The 19,642-nt window shown below is 41.6% G+C and overlaps 1 protein-coding gene across 3 annotated transcripts in view; it reads right to left on the minus strand.

Moving 5' to 3' along the window:
* Positions 1-967: 967 nt before the first annotated feature.
* INTS4 (integrator complex subunit 4) overlaps positions 968-19,642 on the minus strand; it is a 34,981-nt gene continuing 16,306 nt past the window's right edge. For 2 of the 3 annotated variants that reach the window (XM_054083148.1, XM_009566437.2), the window contains 10 exons: positions 18,352-18,485; positions 17,433-17,590; positions 14,432-14,525; positions 12,232-12,312; positions 9,842-9,972; positions 8,820-8,879; positions 6,411-6,570; positions 5,946-6,089; positions 5,081-5,201; positions 968-2,811 (listed from right to left, as the gene is read on the minus strand). In XM_054083148.1, the coding sequence (XP_053939123.1) occupies positions 2,618-2,811; positions 5,081-5,201; positions 5,946-6,089; positions 6,411-6,570; positions 8,820-8,879; positions 9,842-9,972; positions 12,232-12,312; positions 14,432-14,525; positions 17,433-17,590; positions 18,352-18,485 (1,277 nt within the window). In that variant the 3' untranslated portion in view covers positions 968-2,617. The remainder of the gene's footprint in view (positions 2,812-5,080; positions 5,202-5,945; positions 6,090-6,410; positions 6,571-8,819; positions 8,880-9,841; positions 9,973-12,231; positions 12,313-14,431; positions 14,526-17,432; positions 17,591-18,351; positions 18,486-19,642) is intronic. The other variant, XM_054082975.1, reaches the window with a different exon arrangement.

Below are 19,642 nucleotides of genomic sequence, written 5' to 3' on the forward strand. Positions count from 1 at the left end.
AACTTTTCTATAGCCTTTCGGTATACGACTCTCAGTGGCAATACGGAAGGCAAGCAGCCTTTGTCTAGCGTGTTACACAAAAGGAGTTCAAGCACACAAGGGGAGAAAAATAGTAGAAATTTGTTCCAGTGTTTGGAAAACGACAGAAAGATGCCAGTATTTTGATACTGAAAATGGGAAAAAAAAGTATGTCCAGAACAGAGTAGCTGTTCGGTTACCTGTGGTCTGGGAACAAATGATAAATCATAACTCAAATACCAATCACCACAGAGCAGCCAAACTACCTTGAGGAAAGGCAGAGTTTATGCCAGACAGGTGATTAACCCAGCGGGTCTACACACAGGCCTGGGAGAAGCATGAAAGCCTCATTGTGCTGCCTATCAACATTACTCGGTGCTGAATGAGAACTGCAGCGTTCAAGACTGAACCAGCAGCTTTTGGTCTCTGCTCTGCCTACCAAAGCATCAGTCATGGCCCGAAGCATACAGACACTGTTTAAATTAGAAGTCTTCATTGAGGATTAAGTGTAAAAAGGGTAAAATTGAAAGGGGGAAAAAAAGTCTGTAACGATCTACCTCAACTCATCAAGTATCTGCCTGGTCACAGCCTTGTAAGACCTGTGCACCAGCCCCTAACGGCTGGAAACTGAGGTGAGGACACCAAAGAGAAGTCAGATGGTAACAGCTCAGCTGTTACACATACAGGTTTTCAAAGCAGTGCCCTAAAGGTGAAATACCAAAACCCCGTTTGTAGTAGCAGTAAGAAAGGGTATTTAATGCAAGAGTATCTCGAGCAGCTGAATAGTTTTGTGGTTATGAGTCTTTGGGTCACAATATGTCAGTGCTAAAAATAAAAACAAAAATCACAAAAACTTTGCAGCAATCCTTTATGAGCCCAGGACCGTGCAGACACAACTCTTCACTCATCTAGTGATAGGATGAGGGGAAACAGGTATCAATTGGAGAGGGGCAGATTTAAGCTAGACATAAGGTAGAATTCCCTCACCATGAGAGTGGTGAGGCACTGGCACAGGTTGCCCAGGGAAGCTGTGGCTGCCCCATCCCTGGAGGTGTTCAAGGCCAGGTTGGATGGGGCCTTGGGCAGCCTGATCCAGTGGGAGGTGTCCCTGCCCATCACAGGGAGTTTGGAACTGGATAATCTTTAAGGTCCCTTCCAACCAAAATCATTCTAGGATTCTATGAATAAAGAGGAAACGTATTAGCACGAGTTTTCCAGGTTTATTGTACATAGCACAAAAGGGGTTATTATTTACACTCATCTCTGTGCAACTGGAAAGTATTTCTTCACTGCTTTGTTTACGTGCTAAAAGTAAACCCTTTTTTTTAACAATTGATTCATGAACACAAGGTAGCATTTGGCTGCTGCCCTACAAAGTTTCACACATTAAGTGCTTCTAGAAAATCCTACCAAAGGATTGCTACAGACCACAGGCAGTTCCTCAGTCCGCTCAAGCCTTGCACATGAGAGCGATGCACAAACACGCTTTCACCAGGAATGCCAGAAGGATCATGTTAATTTTATTACGTTCCTGTCCCTCTGCACTCCGGTCTCACAAGAACGCTGACGAGCTGCCTGACTGCTGCTTAACCGAGAGCTTGTTCAGCTACTTCAGCCCATCAGAAAGACTCTGGCTGCCAAAACTGCCGCTGAAATGAAAAACTAAAGAGACTTTCTCATCTTGGTAAGACTGGTTCAGGCCTCACCACGCAAACAGATTCCATAAAACTTAGTGGGATGGGGTTTATCATTATTCAACCTACAGCATTTAATCACGCTGTTCCCAAAGGCATAAAAATGTGCAACAGGAGAGCTGGATTTAAAAAGTAACCTATTTTTTTGTTCCTATAACTCAATTAAATTCCATGTCTTGCTAACAAAGTTCTGCTGCTTGCACCAACAGGTTCCTCCTCACCCTGCACCGTGAATAACCTGTGCTCTTCTCCAAACTGTACTGATTTCAGTACTGCAATACAGGATGTAAAATTGCTCAGGATTTGGCCTACAGCAACTGGCATTTCACTTTGAGATGCAGTTCCTACACAAGAATAACAACACTTCAGAATAATTTTTTTCCTAACAATTTAGGTACCAGAGCACAAATACAAGGTTAGACACTTAAAAAAACCCAACCAACCAATAAAACATTAAAACCCCAAACAAAAATCCCAAACTCCTTAGCTTCATTTCAGAGTACTGTAAAAATAACACTGACTTATATGCCTAAGCATTTACATAGTAAATACCTCAGTAAATACGTAGCAGGAAACCTAGAGGCCTTGAAGACAAACTTTTGATAAGTGAAAGCTGAAGATATGGCCCAATGAGACACTTCTGGAATGCTGACCAAGAACTGTCTTGATTTTGTTGACTGAATATAGAAAAACTTGCATTTTCTGCAAATTATTGTTAACAAGCTGAAGAACTCCTGTACTGGTCTATCTGCTGCTTAACAGAGGAGACCAGTCATTCTTCAGCAGCTTTATTTTTAAGGCAAACTTCTCTTATAGAACTGTTTTGGTTTGGTTCACTATCTTAGAACATGTTGTTTTCAGGTAACCCAACAATCCCATAAATATATTTCTTTTAGCAACAGACTTCACCGTCTGGCAGGTTTGGGCATTATATAAACTTTGACAGGTTTGCTGAAGGGTATGGTCCCCTCAATGCCGTTTTCAGATGATGGAAGAGCCTCCAAGCTCTCACTCCAGGCAGACTTAGGAATTTTAGTAGATGCCTTGCTCCTGTTGGAATTGAAAGCCAGCAGCAACCGCACTTCAATCTGACATGGCTCTGTAGAGAAAAAAACATGACTATCATCACACAGTGAACAACCAACATGGAATGAAATTTTATGTACTGTGTGCTGGGTGAAGTACAGAGCCCTTCTGGGCTGACCAGAATCCAATCTGGTGTTTGAAAATACAACTGTCATTAGAATTGGCGTGGTAGAACTCAGCACCGCTTTACATCCCCTGCCTCTTTGTCATAGCTTAAAAAAAAACAATCTCGCAGCTAAAGTAACAACAGCAACTTCCCAAAGTAACTGCTAAAAGTTATTTCAACTAAATAAGAATAAAATCATCAAAGGCCACGAAACTAGCAGGCTTTGTTGCCTCTGTTTTTATGGCAGGATCAAGTAAATGTAGATGATGTTTGACAAGACTCACAGATTACTCTAAGAAATCTCTTCTATTGGAGGTTTTTACACTTTAAGACAGCCTTTTTCCCCTCTTTCACCATCTCAGCAGCTAGACAAAATACTGTCCAGAACATGATTTCACTTTGTTCTTCCTCAGTGGTCATAATGAAAACAGGCTTTCAAGTCTACATACATAGTATGACTGAGCAGCATGCTGGACTATATCCCCATCAAAATTTTCTTTTCTAGACTGAAACACGATTCCTTTAGGTTTCCATACGGACTTGTACTGGGTTTGGCTGGGATAAAGTTAGCTTTCCTTCACAGCAGCTTGCATGATGCTTAGTTTCAGATTTGTGACTAAAACACTGCTGATAATATAGGGAGACTTTAGCTACTGCTGAACAATGCAATGACCCACAGGTTTTGTCACTTTCACCCTTCTGGTTCTCTTTCGCATCCCACTGGGGAGCAGCCAGTGAGCACTACAGGTCGTGGGGCTTGGCTGTACACTGGGTTAACCCACAGCAGGACCACACTACTGAAACCTAAATGAAACCTACAAAACCCCACACCATTTTAAGACGCGATGCCCAGAACAGTAGTGGTACTTCCAGCTGAGATGTCATCAGCGCCAGATACAACACAAGAAATAACCTTTTTCCACAGTTATCCCACAGTTCATCTAACAGCTCCCTGAGACTCACCTTCTGCCAATACTGTCAACTCTTTAATTTGTGGCTTGCAGTCCCCTCTATCACACCTGCTATATACCCATCAGTTAATCCATGCTTTGTATCTGGGCATCCTCCTTCCTAAGCTCAGTGTCCTAATTGCCCAAGTCAAAGTTAATGGTTAAAATAACGGCTAGGGGAGACACCGGAACAGAATCCCTCCAGACCATGCTTCAAATGCCTTTCCAGGGAACGCTGCAGAAGCAGAAATAAGGACCTGAATCAGCTCCCTCTGGTACAGGACAAACCTTTAAATCTAAATAGTTCCAATTGTAGAAATAATACCATTTCTTCTCCAAAACAAAACAAACATAGCAGGATAAACAAGTACACCTTGGAAATGCTATAGAAGCAGGAGCATTTGAAAGAACATGGCACTAAACAAAACTCTGTTGTTTAAAAAAAAAATGTCAGCAAATCCTATTAATAACTGCTCAGAAAAAAGCTCACATCTGAATAAACGTGAAGGGATTAAAAGAAAACAGGACAAAGGGAGCTGTGAACAAATACTCTGCTTTTGTTGTTTCAAGTCCATAGGGAAATTATGAAAGCACCTTCATGGGGAGGTGTGAATGCCAACTAAGACTGAATGCAAGTGTTGGAGTTGCATACTTCATCAGAGCTGAAGGGTGGTTTTCAGGGCATTAAAAGGGTAAAAGTTTAATTAGGAGTGAAATTGTACTGTAGAGTACACACCGTTCCAAAGGTTCTTTGCTCTGTTCAAATGCCTGTCAGTTCTAAAACAACGAATTACAGTGAGTCAGTTTACCGTGACTCCTTGCCTTTAGATCAGGATGTAGGTCTAACTCCTGCCATTGATTTTGCTCCACAGAGAAACAGGCTACCTCCCCTTGAATGTGTACTCCCGTGTAAAGGTTCCCAGTGCCAGCCGACTGCCTTCGCATCCCCCAGCATGTGGTGTCTTCTCTCCCATGACAGCAGCCCCTCTGGCCCCTCCGCAGCAGCAGTGCCCTGGCACCCAGGGAGATGTAACTGCTCAAAAACTGCACAAACAGAAATCTGAGCCACGCTAAGGGTAGCATCAGCAGCTGCTGATCCAGGATCCTCAAAGCCCCCAAGACTGTGGGCACGTACATTTAACGTGCAGGAGACTGAGATCAAGCAAGACACACTCTTATCTTAGGGAAGTGAACACAATCCCACAAACTTGTATCATTACCATTACCTGTCCAGGCTGTGTGTGAGAGGTAAACCTGAGTTATCAGCCTGTGCCTTCCTGGACCAGGATTTCGAAAGTCAGCTGGTTTAGGGTGGATTAGCTGTGCTTGTCCATCTGGATACAATACCTACAGGAGAAAAAAAAAAAAAAAAAAAAAGGAAACAAATGAATAACAACTAGACTGGGGAACTGCACAGCTTGTGTTATTTTGGTGTTTTCTCTTTAAGCTTGGAAGGCAGGAAGGTGTGCCTTATCTTGGAACCAGGAGTCCAGTTGCCCTAGATTTAATGGTCACAGGCTAGCCATTCAGACACAGAGAAGAGGGGGGAAAAACTACATTGACATCAGCTTCTTCCTCTGCATTGTAAGCAGCGGTTTTAATTTCTTTGTTACGGAATGAATTTGCATATTTTATTTGGCATTATACCACACCTCCCTCCTCTGCTGCACTTGAAATTAGTGATTCAGCAGCAGGAAGAAAGTTAAATTGTAAACACAGAGAGCTGAGAGCCTGCCTATCTCTGTACTGTTCAGAAGAGTTTCTTTTCCTCCTTCTTCTACCAGTACAGATGCTGCAAGTTCACCAGCAGTTATTTGTGCTCATGTCCGTAACGTTCCCAGTGCAGGTCAAAGCACTGTAGGGAGCACAGAACGGCATCACAGTGTTCAAAGCAAACTCTTGGGAACTGTAAGCAAGTCCACTCAGTGCACTGCATACAGGCCACTTTCTGAATGTGTGGCTAAAACACAGAAATCCAACATTGTTATTTAGAAAGCATACAATTATTTTCAATGTAGAAGTATTGACACCCCTAAACAAACTCCCCCTAAGACACAATCTTGTTTGCATTTATGTCAAGCAACTGCTTACCTGAACTTTAATGGTTCCTTGGGGATCCTGCACATGTTCCAGAGTTGCATCAACATCCAGTGCCACTACCAACCCCGACGTAAACCTCAGAGGGTTATCAGATTCGCCAGTAGGCTCAATGATATTTGCAGTAGCTCTATGGAGCTATTAGGGGCAAAGTGGTTGGCAAAAAACAAGGCAGGGGGAGGAGAAGGAAAGAGAAAAAGACAATCATTACTGTTCTTAATGGAGAAACTGTGCACCAATTTTGGAATCTCTAAGATATTGCCAGGAATTATTGAGTTGTCTGTATTTCTAGTAGTAGTCCTGAGGATGCTAGGTGAGAAGGTGTCTGCTTTTGAAGAAATAACACTTGAGACTGACCAAAAACCCGAATCCTAGAAGCTTCATGGTATATTAGTAACTAGTTAGACGCCAAGACAGTCTTCAAAGATACTGCATTTTAATTCTCTGTGTTAAACTGACCTGCTCTGGAAGAGGCAGGTGGAGGAAGGTACTTTGTCGCAGCGTTGTCTGAAGAATCTTGACCACTTCTGACGGCTTGGATGTCACGAGTCTGGGCATTAAGTCCAGCAATTTATCTACAAAACTGCCTTGCATATGGGGGAGCTCAGAGATGAAACATCTGTGTAAAGAATAAATTAAGAATCAAATACTTTTTTTTCAAACATTTTCAAAAGGTATTGTTATTTCCAGGCAAGCTACCTGATCCTTACACTTAATTATAATGACAGAATTAAGTATGTAGATTCCCCTTCTGATGCATTTCTTGTATATAAGAAAAAGATTATTTTGGCTAGTTATGTAGGGATCGTACCTTGTGCTCAAACTGATAACCATCAAGGGCTATGGAGGACTCATTTCTTAGATCCTTCATCAATGCAGAGCCTAGCAGACAAAGGAATCTAGGCGCATAAAAATGGAGCTAGAGATCCTGAGTTGCCCATCAACATCACATCAATGAGAAGCAGATACTGTAGGGATTTCTATGCTCAGACTGCACATGCAGCTGTAACACAATTTAGATAGTAAGAGCGCTAATTAAATGAGACTATGGGCAATGCCAGTACTTTGCATTCAATCTCAATGTCTCAACAAAGAGATGCAGCTGCATGAAAGAACCATTCCTACTTTTGCAAACTTTTGAAATTGGCACTTCTCAGGGAAGACATGCATGTGCCCAATTCTTTATGCTGCATGATTCTATTTAGCTAATTAAATAGCTGACTCATTACAGGATCTAACACACCCAATACCTGAGATGGCTGACCTTCTGCTGCAGCGAAGTTTCCAGAATGTTTTTTCTCTAAGAATATTTATCAGAATATTATTTATTACATCCAAGGAGTGAAATTTTAATAGTAAACTACAATCGGTAGGGGAAAAAAAACCTCTGTTCTAGAGGTGAAGAACAGAATTCATTCCATAGTTTGGGAGAACAATCTCTCAAAAGAAGAACATTTGCTATTTCTTATTTGCTATACAGAAGTAAAATCGGGAAACTACCCTCCATGCAGAAGATGCTGTGCTAGGCAGTCATATTGCTGTTATTATCAGCAACACTCATGCCGTGTTTAGCAGGACAATTTTGTAAGCCTACTAAGTACTTGTGCAGCTTGGTGAATAAAATGCACCTTTTCTGTAGGTGAACAGCCTCTTGAACAACGGGCTCTCCTCCCTGCTTGTCAATTCCACTGTTGAACTCTACCTCTGCCTATGGCTGAATCTATAAAGCCTGGACAGGAATAACAGACATGCCCAAAACAGCTTCAGGTCCTAAAGCCCTAGAAGTGAGATTTTCTTTCAGGATCCTGGTGGTGCTCACAGAAGCTCATCATCCATCAACAGAGACCTCTACCACCAGCTTGGGGAAGGGAGAAAAAATTATGCCCTCCTCTGTACGTGCTAAGAGGGCTAAGCAGGGATACGCATCCTTGTGTTCCTACGACTACCATTACACAGACAGCAAATTTCAACTACTCTGCCACAGGATGCAGCTAAAATCTGGCATGTTGAGGCTGCAAAAACTAGACAGGGGGATTTTATGTGTTTGAGCATTTGTAGGTGACCTTATAGCCAAATGACAAGATCTAGCATCAGCTAGATTCCCGTTTGTGGAATTCATCACTGCCTGTGGGAGTTACATTCTTGAGAAAAAGTGATGAGTTTTGCTGATCCTGAGACTCAGTGCTATGAAAAGAAACAAAGCAAATGAACAGTTCCAGTCATTAGGTACCAAATAAGCTAAACACTAGGGGATGAGTGAATTTGGCTCCTTTTTCTCATCACTCATCATCAGACACAACTGCCAAGCATATGGACCACAAATAAACAGGAATTTAATTAGAACTAGAGATGGAATTCTGCTCAGCCGACTCCGGGTACTTAACATCTTTGGGCTGGCTGTCCAATTCCCTCCCGAGTCAACAGGAAAAAAATGGGCATTCCTATCTGACCTATTTTAGACATCTAGATTAGGATAAGATCAAAGAAACGCCTCTCAATTGAGAGGAGAGCTGGGCAACTGCTTCATAAGCAGTGGTTTACAAAGCAAATGTCAACACCTGAGTGAGAGAACTCCCACCTCAAGCACGTAGAAAGTTCACTTGCTCTCTCATTAACAATTCAGAGATTTGGGATAAGGAAAGAAGAAATTCCTTTTTTGTCCCCACTCCCAGGAAAGCTCTTCCATTGACTCTACATTTAGGACGGAGTTTCCTTCTTGCTTTACCATTATCTCATGATAGCAGTCCCCAGTGTAGGGCAGCAACAGGGGAAAGGAGATGCAAAGAGATGAAAAACCAAAGGAATATTCCCTGATGACAGCAGCAGGGAGATTTTCTAACAAAGTGAAGAAGCAATGGAGTTCCTCACCTCTGAAAGGAATCCACTTCTTGCAAGAATTTTTCACACATCCCAAAAAGGGGTTCCACTCTGTAGTGAAGATAACATTTTTCAGTTTAGTTTTGAATAAAGAAAATTGGCTCTAAGGTTACAAGTGTTTTGGTGCTTTGGAATCCAGAACAAGCTCCTAAAAAATACAAGACCCTAAAATTTTGAGGCCAGAAAGGTGTGCCTCACCAGAGTAAAAATAAAAATTAATTTCCATATTCCTCCCCACATCTCTATCCCTGCTCACAAATAAAAAAGTCATTTGCATAAGCATCAATTAAGTTCTCAAAGCCAGGGTTACAAAATACTAGCTTTCCACCTATAAAACCAGAGGTTAAGAGCCAAATATATTATGGACCTCCACAGCAACACAGTAAATTGATGACAACAAACTTGAAAGAAAAGTAAACAAATTAGGATACTAACCACCTTTTTCTAAGTCCACCAATGAACTTGTAATTCTACAGCAATCCAAACCCCTGTGTAACTTCATTAATCTCAGCAGCCAAAATGAGCCACAGAAAGCCTCTCGTGTTACCTCACCCCTGTGTACACATGAGCATTGTGCCTAAGTCACACAGATTACCAGCAGATCGCTAGTCAAAAAGACAATTCTTTTCTGATGCTAAAAACTCAGAAATACTTAATGAAACACAATTAGTGCACTTATCATACATCGACTTTTCCTTTTAAATAGTCCCCAAATATCAATGCTAAGACACACTGCAACATTTTTAACCTATTTATATGTTTGTAGCTGAGAGAACTCGATGCCCTAAACATATCTTCCCAATAATTTTGCCATCTAATTTAGTGTTGTGTCACTCCACAGCTACAACAAAGGCAAAAGAGGCTCCTCATTCTGAATTAGTTTAGCAAATGGTTATTGGCATGCTGTGATGTTTTATGTACCTAGTTTATCCTTGCTAGTTTTTTAAACAAAGCTCGAGGAAACCAAGCTGACAGTTAACTCCAAGAAGATCCCGTTACCAGGTCATCCTTACCCTCTAGTGGTACGCGCAGTCACTATAAGCTGCAATGCCTTCGCCTGCAGTCTCATGTGGTGAATGATGACCACTTGTCTACCTTCCACTCCGCTGTACATGAACTCCATTTTATAAGTTTCTTCCAAGATCTGTTAGGTGAACACCACAAGGGTAACAAACCATCAGACTCTGGCAAACTCTTGCACAAGCATGATCACCAGATTCTGTTATTTTTCATACTGAGGAATACATTCATCCAGGAGTCTCATTGTTTTGGTGAAATTCTTTACGGCGTAAAGTGGCGCCTAATACCGAAAGTTTATCTTGGCTATATTGAAGAAATAATTCATGAAACTTGGCCCGAAATCAAGCACTCCCTCCATCAGCAGTCTATCTCTTGACATAGAATTTTAGATTTCTAGGGGTGGAGCACTCACTGACTCCCACTGGCTACTATGGAACACAAAATGAGCAGCACAACAGAGCAACCCTGGTGGTCCTGCTCAGGTTTACATTTCTGGAGCTAGATTTGACAGGTTCTCTTGAAAAGAGTTATAAATTCAACAATGCTTCATGTACGACAGCTGCCGATGGGAAATGTCACAAGACAGTGTGATTCTGGTTTATTTTTACAGATTACACAGGACGTGGCACAGTTTTACTCATGGCACTTTATCTGTCAAAGAGATGGGCTTAAGTAGACAAAAGAAGTGCTCAAATTAATACTGTGGAGTTCAGTATGACTGCATAGAAGCCAAGAACTCGCTAGTTATTTAATAGGAAATATTCCCTCACCTCGCATTGATAGAAAGTGATCTACAGTCACCATCACAACCAATAACACTTCCCAGGGGGTTTGCATACTACTAAGAAGGGAACCCAAGACAGACAGTTCAATTAGAGAAGATACAAAAACTCGACAGGCTTTTGTTTCTACTCATCCTTGGGGACAGTGGTCAACAGCACAGAAGGTTTTGATGCACAGCAATACCTGCCTCTTATTACATCTTAATTAATTAAAGACTCAAAATGTCAGCAGAGTTTCTCAGCAGATCCGTGAACTTGCTTTTAACTCTTGATTCGTTTCTGGATTATTTAATAGCTTGCCTTCTCCTTTGCCTTTTCTTAGGGCTTAGATTCCATTTTTCCAGGATCAGATCATTTATACATCACAGAATCAGGATAACTCAGGTTGGGTGGGACCTTCAGAGGTCATCTAGCCTGGTCCACTGCTCAGAGCACATCTAATTAGATCCAGCTACTCGGGGCCACATGAAATTATGAACGCTTCAAAGGATGGAGTCTCTCCCAACTCTCTGGGCATCCTGTTACAGTATTTAACCACCCTTACAATAAATTTCACAACCACTCTCCCTTTTAAATCTAACCAGAATTTCTCATATTCCAATTTGTGTCCATTGTCTCTTATCCAGAGCAGGCTGGCTCTCTTTCATCTGTATCCTATGATGAGGCAGTGGTAGACAGCAGTAAATACACCCCAAAGTCGTCTCTTCTCCAGACTGGACATGCCCAAGTCCCTCAGCCTCTCCTTGCAGCAAATGTGCTCCAGACCCTGACCACCTTGCTGTCCCTCTGTTGAACTTGCCCTAGTTCGTCAGCATCTTCTTTCTATTTGGGAGCCCAAAAGACAACACAGCCCTCCAGATGTGATCTTCCCAGAGCTGAACAGAAGGGAACGATCACTTCCCAGACACGCTGGCCTTCTTTAATGACTTATGTTCAGTATTTTGTGCACCAGGATCCCTATGTGGAACATCAGAAGGTTCTTGTCATACCAATTCCCCAGTCTGTCCAGACCAGTCTGAACAGTAGTCATGCCCAGGTGTACTAACCTGCTCCTCAGTGAGGGGCCTTATCATCCACTTACTTAGCCAGAATCTTGCTAGTTCGGTGAAAACAAAATGACATGAGACTGTATCAAAGGCTTTGCTAAAGTCAAGATATGACAACCACTACCCTCCCCCTTGTTCACAGCCCCAGTTCTCTCATTGTAGAGAGCAGTGACAATGGTCAAGCCCTTGGGAAATGCTTTTTGGCTGTTCCAAATCACCTTGTTGATCTTCACATGTTTAGGAATTACCTTTAAGAAGATTTAGTCCATAACCTTGCCCAGGAGTAAGGTGAGGACAAGCTGCCCACATTTTTGTAAATCATCTTTCTTGCTCTTCTGCAAAATGGGTGCTATGTTTGCCTTTTTACGGTTGTTATGAACCTCCCCCACCCACCATTCATCTTTTGAAGATGAGAGAAATTATTCCATTTCAGGGAACTAAGATTTACTTAAGACTACGGCAGTGGAAGGTCAGAAGAATAATATTGTTACATAACCAAGAAGGGCTTGTATCCAAGGCCCTGCCTCCACAGAGACCCAACTGCTTCTCTCTCACCTGTTTTGCTGCAGCAGATGCTAACGCATTCTGTTTCAGGTACAGAGGAGCGGCCATGTTCCACAGCTTCTCCTGCAAGGCCTACATAAGAAACCCATGAAACAATGATAAATACTTAGTTCAGTTTGAACATTATAAACCTGTGCTAGACAGGCTTCGGAGCAGAGAAGATGCCCTGTCCTTTGGCTGTAGATCAACAGGTTAGTTGAAAAAGCAGGCCAAAGGTGTGTTCTGTGCTTTTAGATACAACATGGAATATTAAGGCCTCCAAAATATTTTTGTTTTATACACACACACAGATACCTATAAAACTATAAAAAATAAAACAGAAGTGGAGAATAATATTAACAAACCCATGGATTACAGACTGGCGGAGCCAAGCTCTCTGTACTTCTCAAGGAGAACTTTATGCAGAATGCAGTCGCTTATTAGAAAAACGATTGCCCACTGAGTTATTACCTCCCCGAAAGCAAGATCTGAGCAATCTCAGACTGCAGGCAAAAAGTGGAAACAAAAACAGCTGCCCCCAGAAACTTGCCTATGCAGTCATATTTCTGAACTTTCCTGCTCACAGCCTCTGCTCCATCAAAGATCCTGGAGATGCTAAGAATATTGACTGTAAAAATCAGCTGTTAATACTTGTATTAAGCAAAACCACCACCCAACCACACCCTATTTGATTTTTGATGGATGTTAAAAAAACTAAGCAAGCTTGCCTAGGTGATTTATACCACTGCCTTTTTTGAAGCTGCCTGTCCTTAGATACAGCTACACACAAAACTGGCTGCAGCCAAAGTTCATGAACATATAGACTATATCCTTGACCTAAGCTGGTCCCAGCATCCCAGCTAACCACTCCCTGAAATCACAGGGTATACAGAGCCTTTAAAGGTCTGGAACCTTTTGAGCCTTGGGAAGCTGGGAAATGAAGATATTTTGTCCCCAACAGCTTCTGTTCTGTTAGAGAAAGAAGCAATTGGAAGGGCTGCTCTGACATTCAGGTTCTCTCTGCTACATCAAAATTTTTAATTGCATGATATCATGAGTTACTTTTCATTTCAGCCACATTACTGACCCCTCCACATCACTAATGTGCTGACTGTTCTATAAGGTGAGCCAAGAATGGCTTGTGCAGCATTTACCCCCTTCTTGCAAACAGAGTACTCCTCTTTGCCAGATATACAAACTTTTGATAGATACACAAACCTGCTTCACTACAGTCCAACTCTGGAGAAGGACAATAGAACCACCCCTAAATACTGGTCCTCTGCCTGGACAACAAATTACGCTTTGGCAAAAATTTTGGATCAACTAGGACTCTATTGGACTGTAACACTACTCATCTGAAATAACTTCTCTGAGTGATAAATGTATTCCAAAGACTTCAGGGCTGCCATGAGATATGCCAACTGGATGCAACACATTTAACAAAGAAACTGAAATTCCTTCTTGATTTTACATAACAGATTTTATTGAGTCCCCCTTCTGGAAATCTGCTTGTTGCTTGCTTTAGTTCTTGCTTTACATGTGTGTAAGTTACATTCAAACACCTAAAGAATGCCAGGAGACTAACTTAAAAACTATTTCCAGCTGATAACTTCAGAAGTGAAGTGAAAATTTAGCTCCTGTTTACAGCAAGAAGCTGACTTTGAAAAGGGTTGCTGCCACAGTGCCAAAGTAACCTCTTCACCTGCTAATACCAAATAGATCATTTCAGCACCATAAAAGAAAGCCTGACTGATAATTTGCTCAATCAAGTCTAAAGAATTTCTTTAGCATTGGTACCAAAAAAAGCTGACTACAAAACACTTTCGATAAAAACTCTACTTATAGCAGCAGTTTAGCAGAAAGCATTCTAGGTGCCACTAGCAAAGAAAAGCTACTCTTGTAACATGAAAGGTTTTGGAGTAGTTGCCTCTACTGTGATTTCTGTCAGAAAAACTCTGGTCTAGTAAAATGCACATGAATCAACACAAGCCCCAGGTACAACAGCAGAGACCCGTTCTGGCATACTCATTGGCAAAGTTACTGCATAAATTATTTGCCACATAAGAGAAGCAGGAATATCAGAAATATATGGAACCTGCTCTTCCATCATACACCAGTTTTCAGCATGAACATCAAAGCATGAAAGTGCACCACTGAGATAGACTTGGGGCCTTTTTGAAGAACAGCCTAAAAGAAACAGATAAAGTCAAACCTTGATGAGGAGTAGCTGACACCGAAGGTAAGTTGCAGTGAAATCTGCCATCCCTGCCAGTTCTGACTGCAGTTCTCCAAGCCTCTGCAGGTCACTGAAGCATGTGGGGAGGAGGGGAAAAAAAAAAAGAAGGAAAAAAACCCACTGAGACAGCAAGTTAATCTAAATACACTCAGAATGCAGCAACAGCAACAACAAAGCCAAAAATTTCTGCATCTTGCTTTTTCTTATCCTTAGAATGAATACCAGAAACAGCAGCAAAACATGCACTACAAACCAGTTTGCACCTTGGGACTTGGCATCTCCTTTATTCCTGGAGGCTGACACGAGCACAGCAGTGGAAGCAGTGTCTGTCAACCCACTTTACCCTCCAGCCCGATGGGAACCATATGGCACAGCAGTTCCAGATTCAACCAGACTTTAGACACTCCAGACTTCTACAGCAGCTAATAACCATTTATGTTCCACTGCTGGGAAATCTAACTATTCATGTTGGCTACAACAGGTTGGTTGGAACACGTCAGGCTCAGGCAACCAAGCATATTTGAAATAATCTGCCTTTTTAAAACAAGCTGAATTCCGATGTACTGATATTTGCCCAAATAGCTGTTGTGTGCTGCTGTTGTGTTTGTTGTAAATCATACAACATTAGAACAGAAGCTTTTAACTTCACAGAAAAAAAAAAAGAGATGGTTAATAGGACCCAAAAAGGCTTTGATTCTCTACTCTTAAACATGTTTTAAAGTCAAAAGTGTGTATTAAGGAAACAAAACTAATCCTCTGTTATAGAATTGAAAACAGGTTGGATGATGTGGATTCAACACGTCTCTGTTCTCCAAGTTCTGCTTTGATCCGAAGTGTACTACAATTGCCACTACTTCCATGTTTCCTACAGCAGTATTAAAAACAATGTCTTTTCTTCAGATGACCCTCTCCTTTTGTTTCAGGTTTATCTTTGCATTTCTGATGCAATTCTGAAACTTTGACTCTGGCAAACCATAAGGTGGCCGAATTACACACTCCAAAAATCCACGAGGTTATCTGTATAATTTGCAGTCAAAGAAAACCTCTCCTAACAAGAGGGGCTGTGCCTGCCTTCAGTGCAACAACAGTAAAGCCAGCCCGAGCCCTACATCATGACTCCCTTTAATCTTTTCCCAGAGAGAAAAGAACATACTGCTGGGTGCTTAATTCCCATGTCAAACTTAATGCATCACAACATGCTAACAGAGAACAGAACATCGTCTCTCAGCTAACAGCTAAGCAGATAGATATTCCATTCCCCAGTCTTCTACAGATCCCAATTCCACTAATTCTATTTCCTTACAAATCTTAGACTTCAACATCCCTGCAAGACAAAAAAAGTCCTGTTGTATAGATGGGGAAACAAAACCACAAAGCCCAATGTGCTAAAAACCCACAGTTTAAGCTGCAGAGCCTGGGGGAAGAGTGTCAGTATTGAACAAGTTTAGATATGCAAGCACCAAGTAGACACCAGCTCCATGGGGTCTGCTCTACTTCCCTCAATGACAATGTTGACAAAGGAGGAAGGAATTATGTCTCACAGCCGAATCTACTGCTGTGAGCTTCTTCTATCCCTCTCCCCTCAGTAACCAAACTGTTGGTGCAGGAAACTCTTGCCCTCTGCTACATAACCTTTATTGCTTTTTTATCGCTTTTTTATTTTTGTCTTAAACCCTCCCTTTTCTTAAGGCTGGAAAACAGCAGCTCATTTACTATGGTTCCTGGGTGGTGATCCTAGCAGGACAAAAAAGCCAAGCTAATAATTTCCATCAACTCCAAAGCAACTGTCCCTTACTGCATATGTTACGCTTACTGCCATGTCTGACACGATTCTTAACACTCAAAATAGTGAACATTCAGGGCCTGCAAGGTTTCCAGACCTTCACGTGCCTATAAGATTCCAAATGCTCAGCCAAGAGGTTACTGGTATCAAGCATTTAGTGAATTAGATGCTTTGAGACTGTTTTAAGCAGTGTATAAAAGCTTTAGAGCAGCTGAGGACAAACCATATTGTTTTCACAATTGGGTTTTTAGTGAGGAGTATACTATTTATTCCCCACTGCAGGGGGGTGTGAAAGCGATTTACAGCTACACATAGAGAAAAGGCAGCTATTTTGGAGGAAGTTAAAAAAAATAAAGCTTTTTGGAATTCCATATTCCGAATGAAGCATTTCAGATTGTTTTTCTAACTCTCAAAATAAGGCTCATTTCCTCTTTCCAAGCAGAAGAATCATATTGAAAGGATCATTTTCAAGTGTTTCATTTGTTTAAATCAGTCCAGAGATGAAATGGAAGAGGCAGAATAAAACCCACATTCTGAAGCCATATCATAAGCCTTTACCCTATACAACAGCAGAGAGCAACACTCAGTAATATTGTCTATTCCAAGAAAATCTCCCTCTGATTTTCAAACACCTGAAGAACGCCAGAGTCCTTTATAAGTGAGACTGGTGGTCTGGTGCCAAGAACCCAACAAAGCACCAGAAGCAGGTCCTCTCAAGCTGAATGAAAGGCATGGAAATGGGAAGAGCAAAGGGGACAACCTTTCTTTTTCCACAAAAAAAACCCCAAACAAACAAAAAAAACCCCTCTGCACGTATATTAAAAATTATCAAAATGAGAGACTCATATAGGGACAGAGAAATAGGAATGACAGGCAAGGCTGTCATCCATAAAAACTGAAAGTATATTTTACCGTAACTGAACAGTTCAAGAAAAACACCCTTATGGCTCTTCCCATGCTCCGAAAAGATGTTCCCCCAAACGACACCAATGGAGCAGAGCCAGAGCCTCAACCACCAGTCTTGTTTCAAACAGTCCACAAGTGCTGTCTTATCAAAATGCTCTCTAGGAGAAGGCTCAGATTAAGCACCCAATGGCAAAGTACAACACTGATATCCAGAAGCAAAGCACCTGCTTCAGAGAAATTGCAAATCCTAACCAATCTTCCCATGGACAGGTCAGCTTGCAGCCTTACCGGATGGTAAATTCCAGCAGCTCCTGTATGCCCTGTGGGTCGAGGTGCTGAAGATTGTAAACTCTCTCCAGGCTCTGATGCAAGAACTGCTGGGAAGGATCTTCATGTGGTGTAATAGTGGGAGAGACTGGGGAGGACACCAGCTTTCTACCTGGCAACTAAGCAAGAAGAAACACATGCATACAGAGAAGTCTAACATGAGTAACAACACTGCAAGATGTTGCTGTGTTATTTAATGGCTACTAATTGAGAGCTCTGGTTTATTTCTCAAATTCAAAATTTATATAAAGGATTTCAAGTCTGAGGCTTTTATCTTTGTTAGTTAATACTCTCCATTTTATTGCCCACTTGCAGCTAGAGATTTTCAGGTTACATTTCAACATTCCTTTGAGGAAAACATCCTCCTCATTTACTAACTATGACATTGTCAAGTCAAAGGATGTCTAAGACCACACAAACCACAATTCATTTTATGAACTGTAATATGACTTATAGTCAAGTGCAGTGTCTCCTGCACTTCCACACAGAAAAAACATGCTCCAAAGCAGCAAGGAACACATCTCACCCACACATAAATCATTTAGGTGGGAGATAAGTTAAATGTTGGAAGATCTGTAAAGGCTAAGCTCCCCTTTGCCATGCAGTCAGAGCTACAGACAGCTCCCAGGAATCTTGTCCTCCCAGCAAACCATTTGCTATTCTCACTTGAGCGCAGTAACATCATTTTTCTCCCCCAAATATTACAAAATCCATATTGTAACAATTGAATATTTGGCTCTCCTTACTTCACATACATTTCAGTATTCATTCACTTGGAGCCTGCGAGAAACAACTTTTATAATCAAAGTGAGAGACACACAGAGACGTGGAAAAGACCAGCAATATTCACAACAGGCTGGCGAAGTGCAAACCAACTTACTTTTAACGGAGGAACCAGATGCGAGAGACTGTCCCGAAGATAGGCATAATGTCTGAATGTATGATCAGAGAACAAGGCAGGCATTGTTGGGCAACTTTTAGCAGCGTTAAAAATCAGAACGAGGACAGCAATGTCTATCAAAATGGATTGTTAAGGAAAAATAAACAACAAGAGCAGCAGCTCCTTGGGGATGGCAAGTTAAAACCACAACTCAACAACCCTTTCTTTGCTGGATATTTTTTAGGAAGTTTTGTACAGTTCGAGAAGGCTGGGCAAAGCTGTCTGAGCAGATGGAAACAAACTACAAAGCATAAGCGATACATGATGGGCCATGTTGGAGGAAGAATGCTACTGCCAATGTGAGACTGCTCAAAGGCAACACATAGGACAGCAGCCAGGGACTGGAAATGTGGAACATGCTCATTAGGTAGAGTTTCAGTCTCCATTAAAGCTCACACTGAGCTTACCAGTTTGGTACACAAACATCATCTAAAATTAAATGTACGCCTCTGAGTCTCTAAAACCTGCTTATTTCCTATGACGCTAGCTCCTGCAAAACAGTCCTCTTACACAGACTGAAAACAAAGCAAAGAATCAAACACAGGAAGATAATTCTGGAATAGAAATACCATTCTTAAAAGTCCAAAAACCAGAGATATACAGAGGGCAGTCAAAGGCTTTAATCAGTTAGCCCAAAGGCTGGAGCATTCACCTGTAACAAGGTGGACCCCAAGCACAAGATCTCTAACAGGAGAGCATAAAAGGATCCCAGCGCAAAGGTTAGGATGGTCTGGACACTCGCCTATACAGCCACAGAAGGGTCTGAACCCACATCTCTCACCTCCTGAATAATCCTCTGCATCCACAGGCTGCCAAGCATAAAGGTTCCTACTTGACAAACAGATTTTGCCTCTTCGCCCAAAACTGCTTCCAAATTTTCAGCTGAGGCTATTCAACTAACCCGATTCAAATTTTCTAAGTACTTTAAATAGGACAAAACTGTGTTTTCAATTAGCAGTTTACACTGGAAATGTACCATTCAGGTCTACTTTGTAGTTTCTGGCTCTAAGATCTGTCTTCACATAATTTATCTCCAATTTATCAAATTATTACTCAGCTATATGATTAGGGATTAATCTTTCTCTCAACCCGATTCCAGCCCTTTTCCATTTTCCCAAGGTATCTATTTGCTCTGTATAGAAGTTCTACCCGATGGCCTGTGACTGGTAAGAGAAATAAGGAGCAACTTCACAGAGGAAGTTGATCCAGTCTAACATCTCTTTGCAGAACA

Source organism: Cuculus canorus, chromosome 1 (assembly GCF_017976375.1).
Source record: "Cuculus canorus isolate bCucCan1 chromosome 1, bCucCan1.pri, whole genome shotgun sequence".
Taxonomy (NCBI): Eukaryota; Metazoa; Chordata; class Aves; order Cuculiformes; family Cuculidae; genus Cuculus; species Cuculus canorus.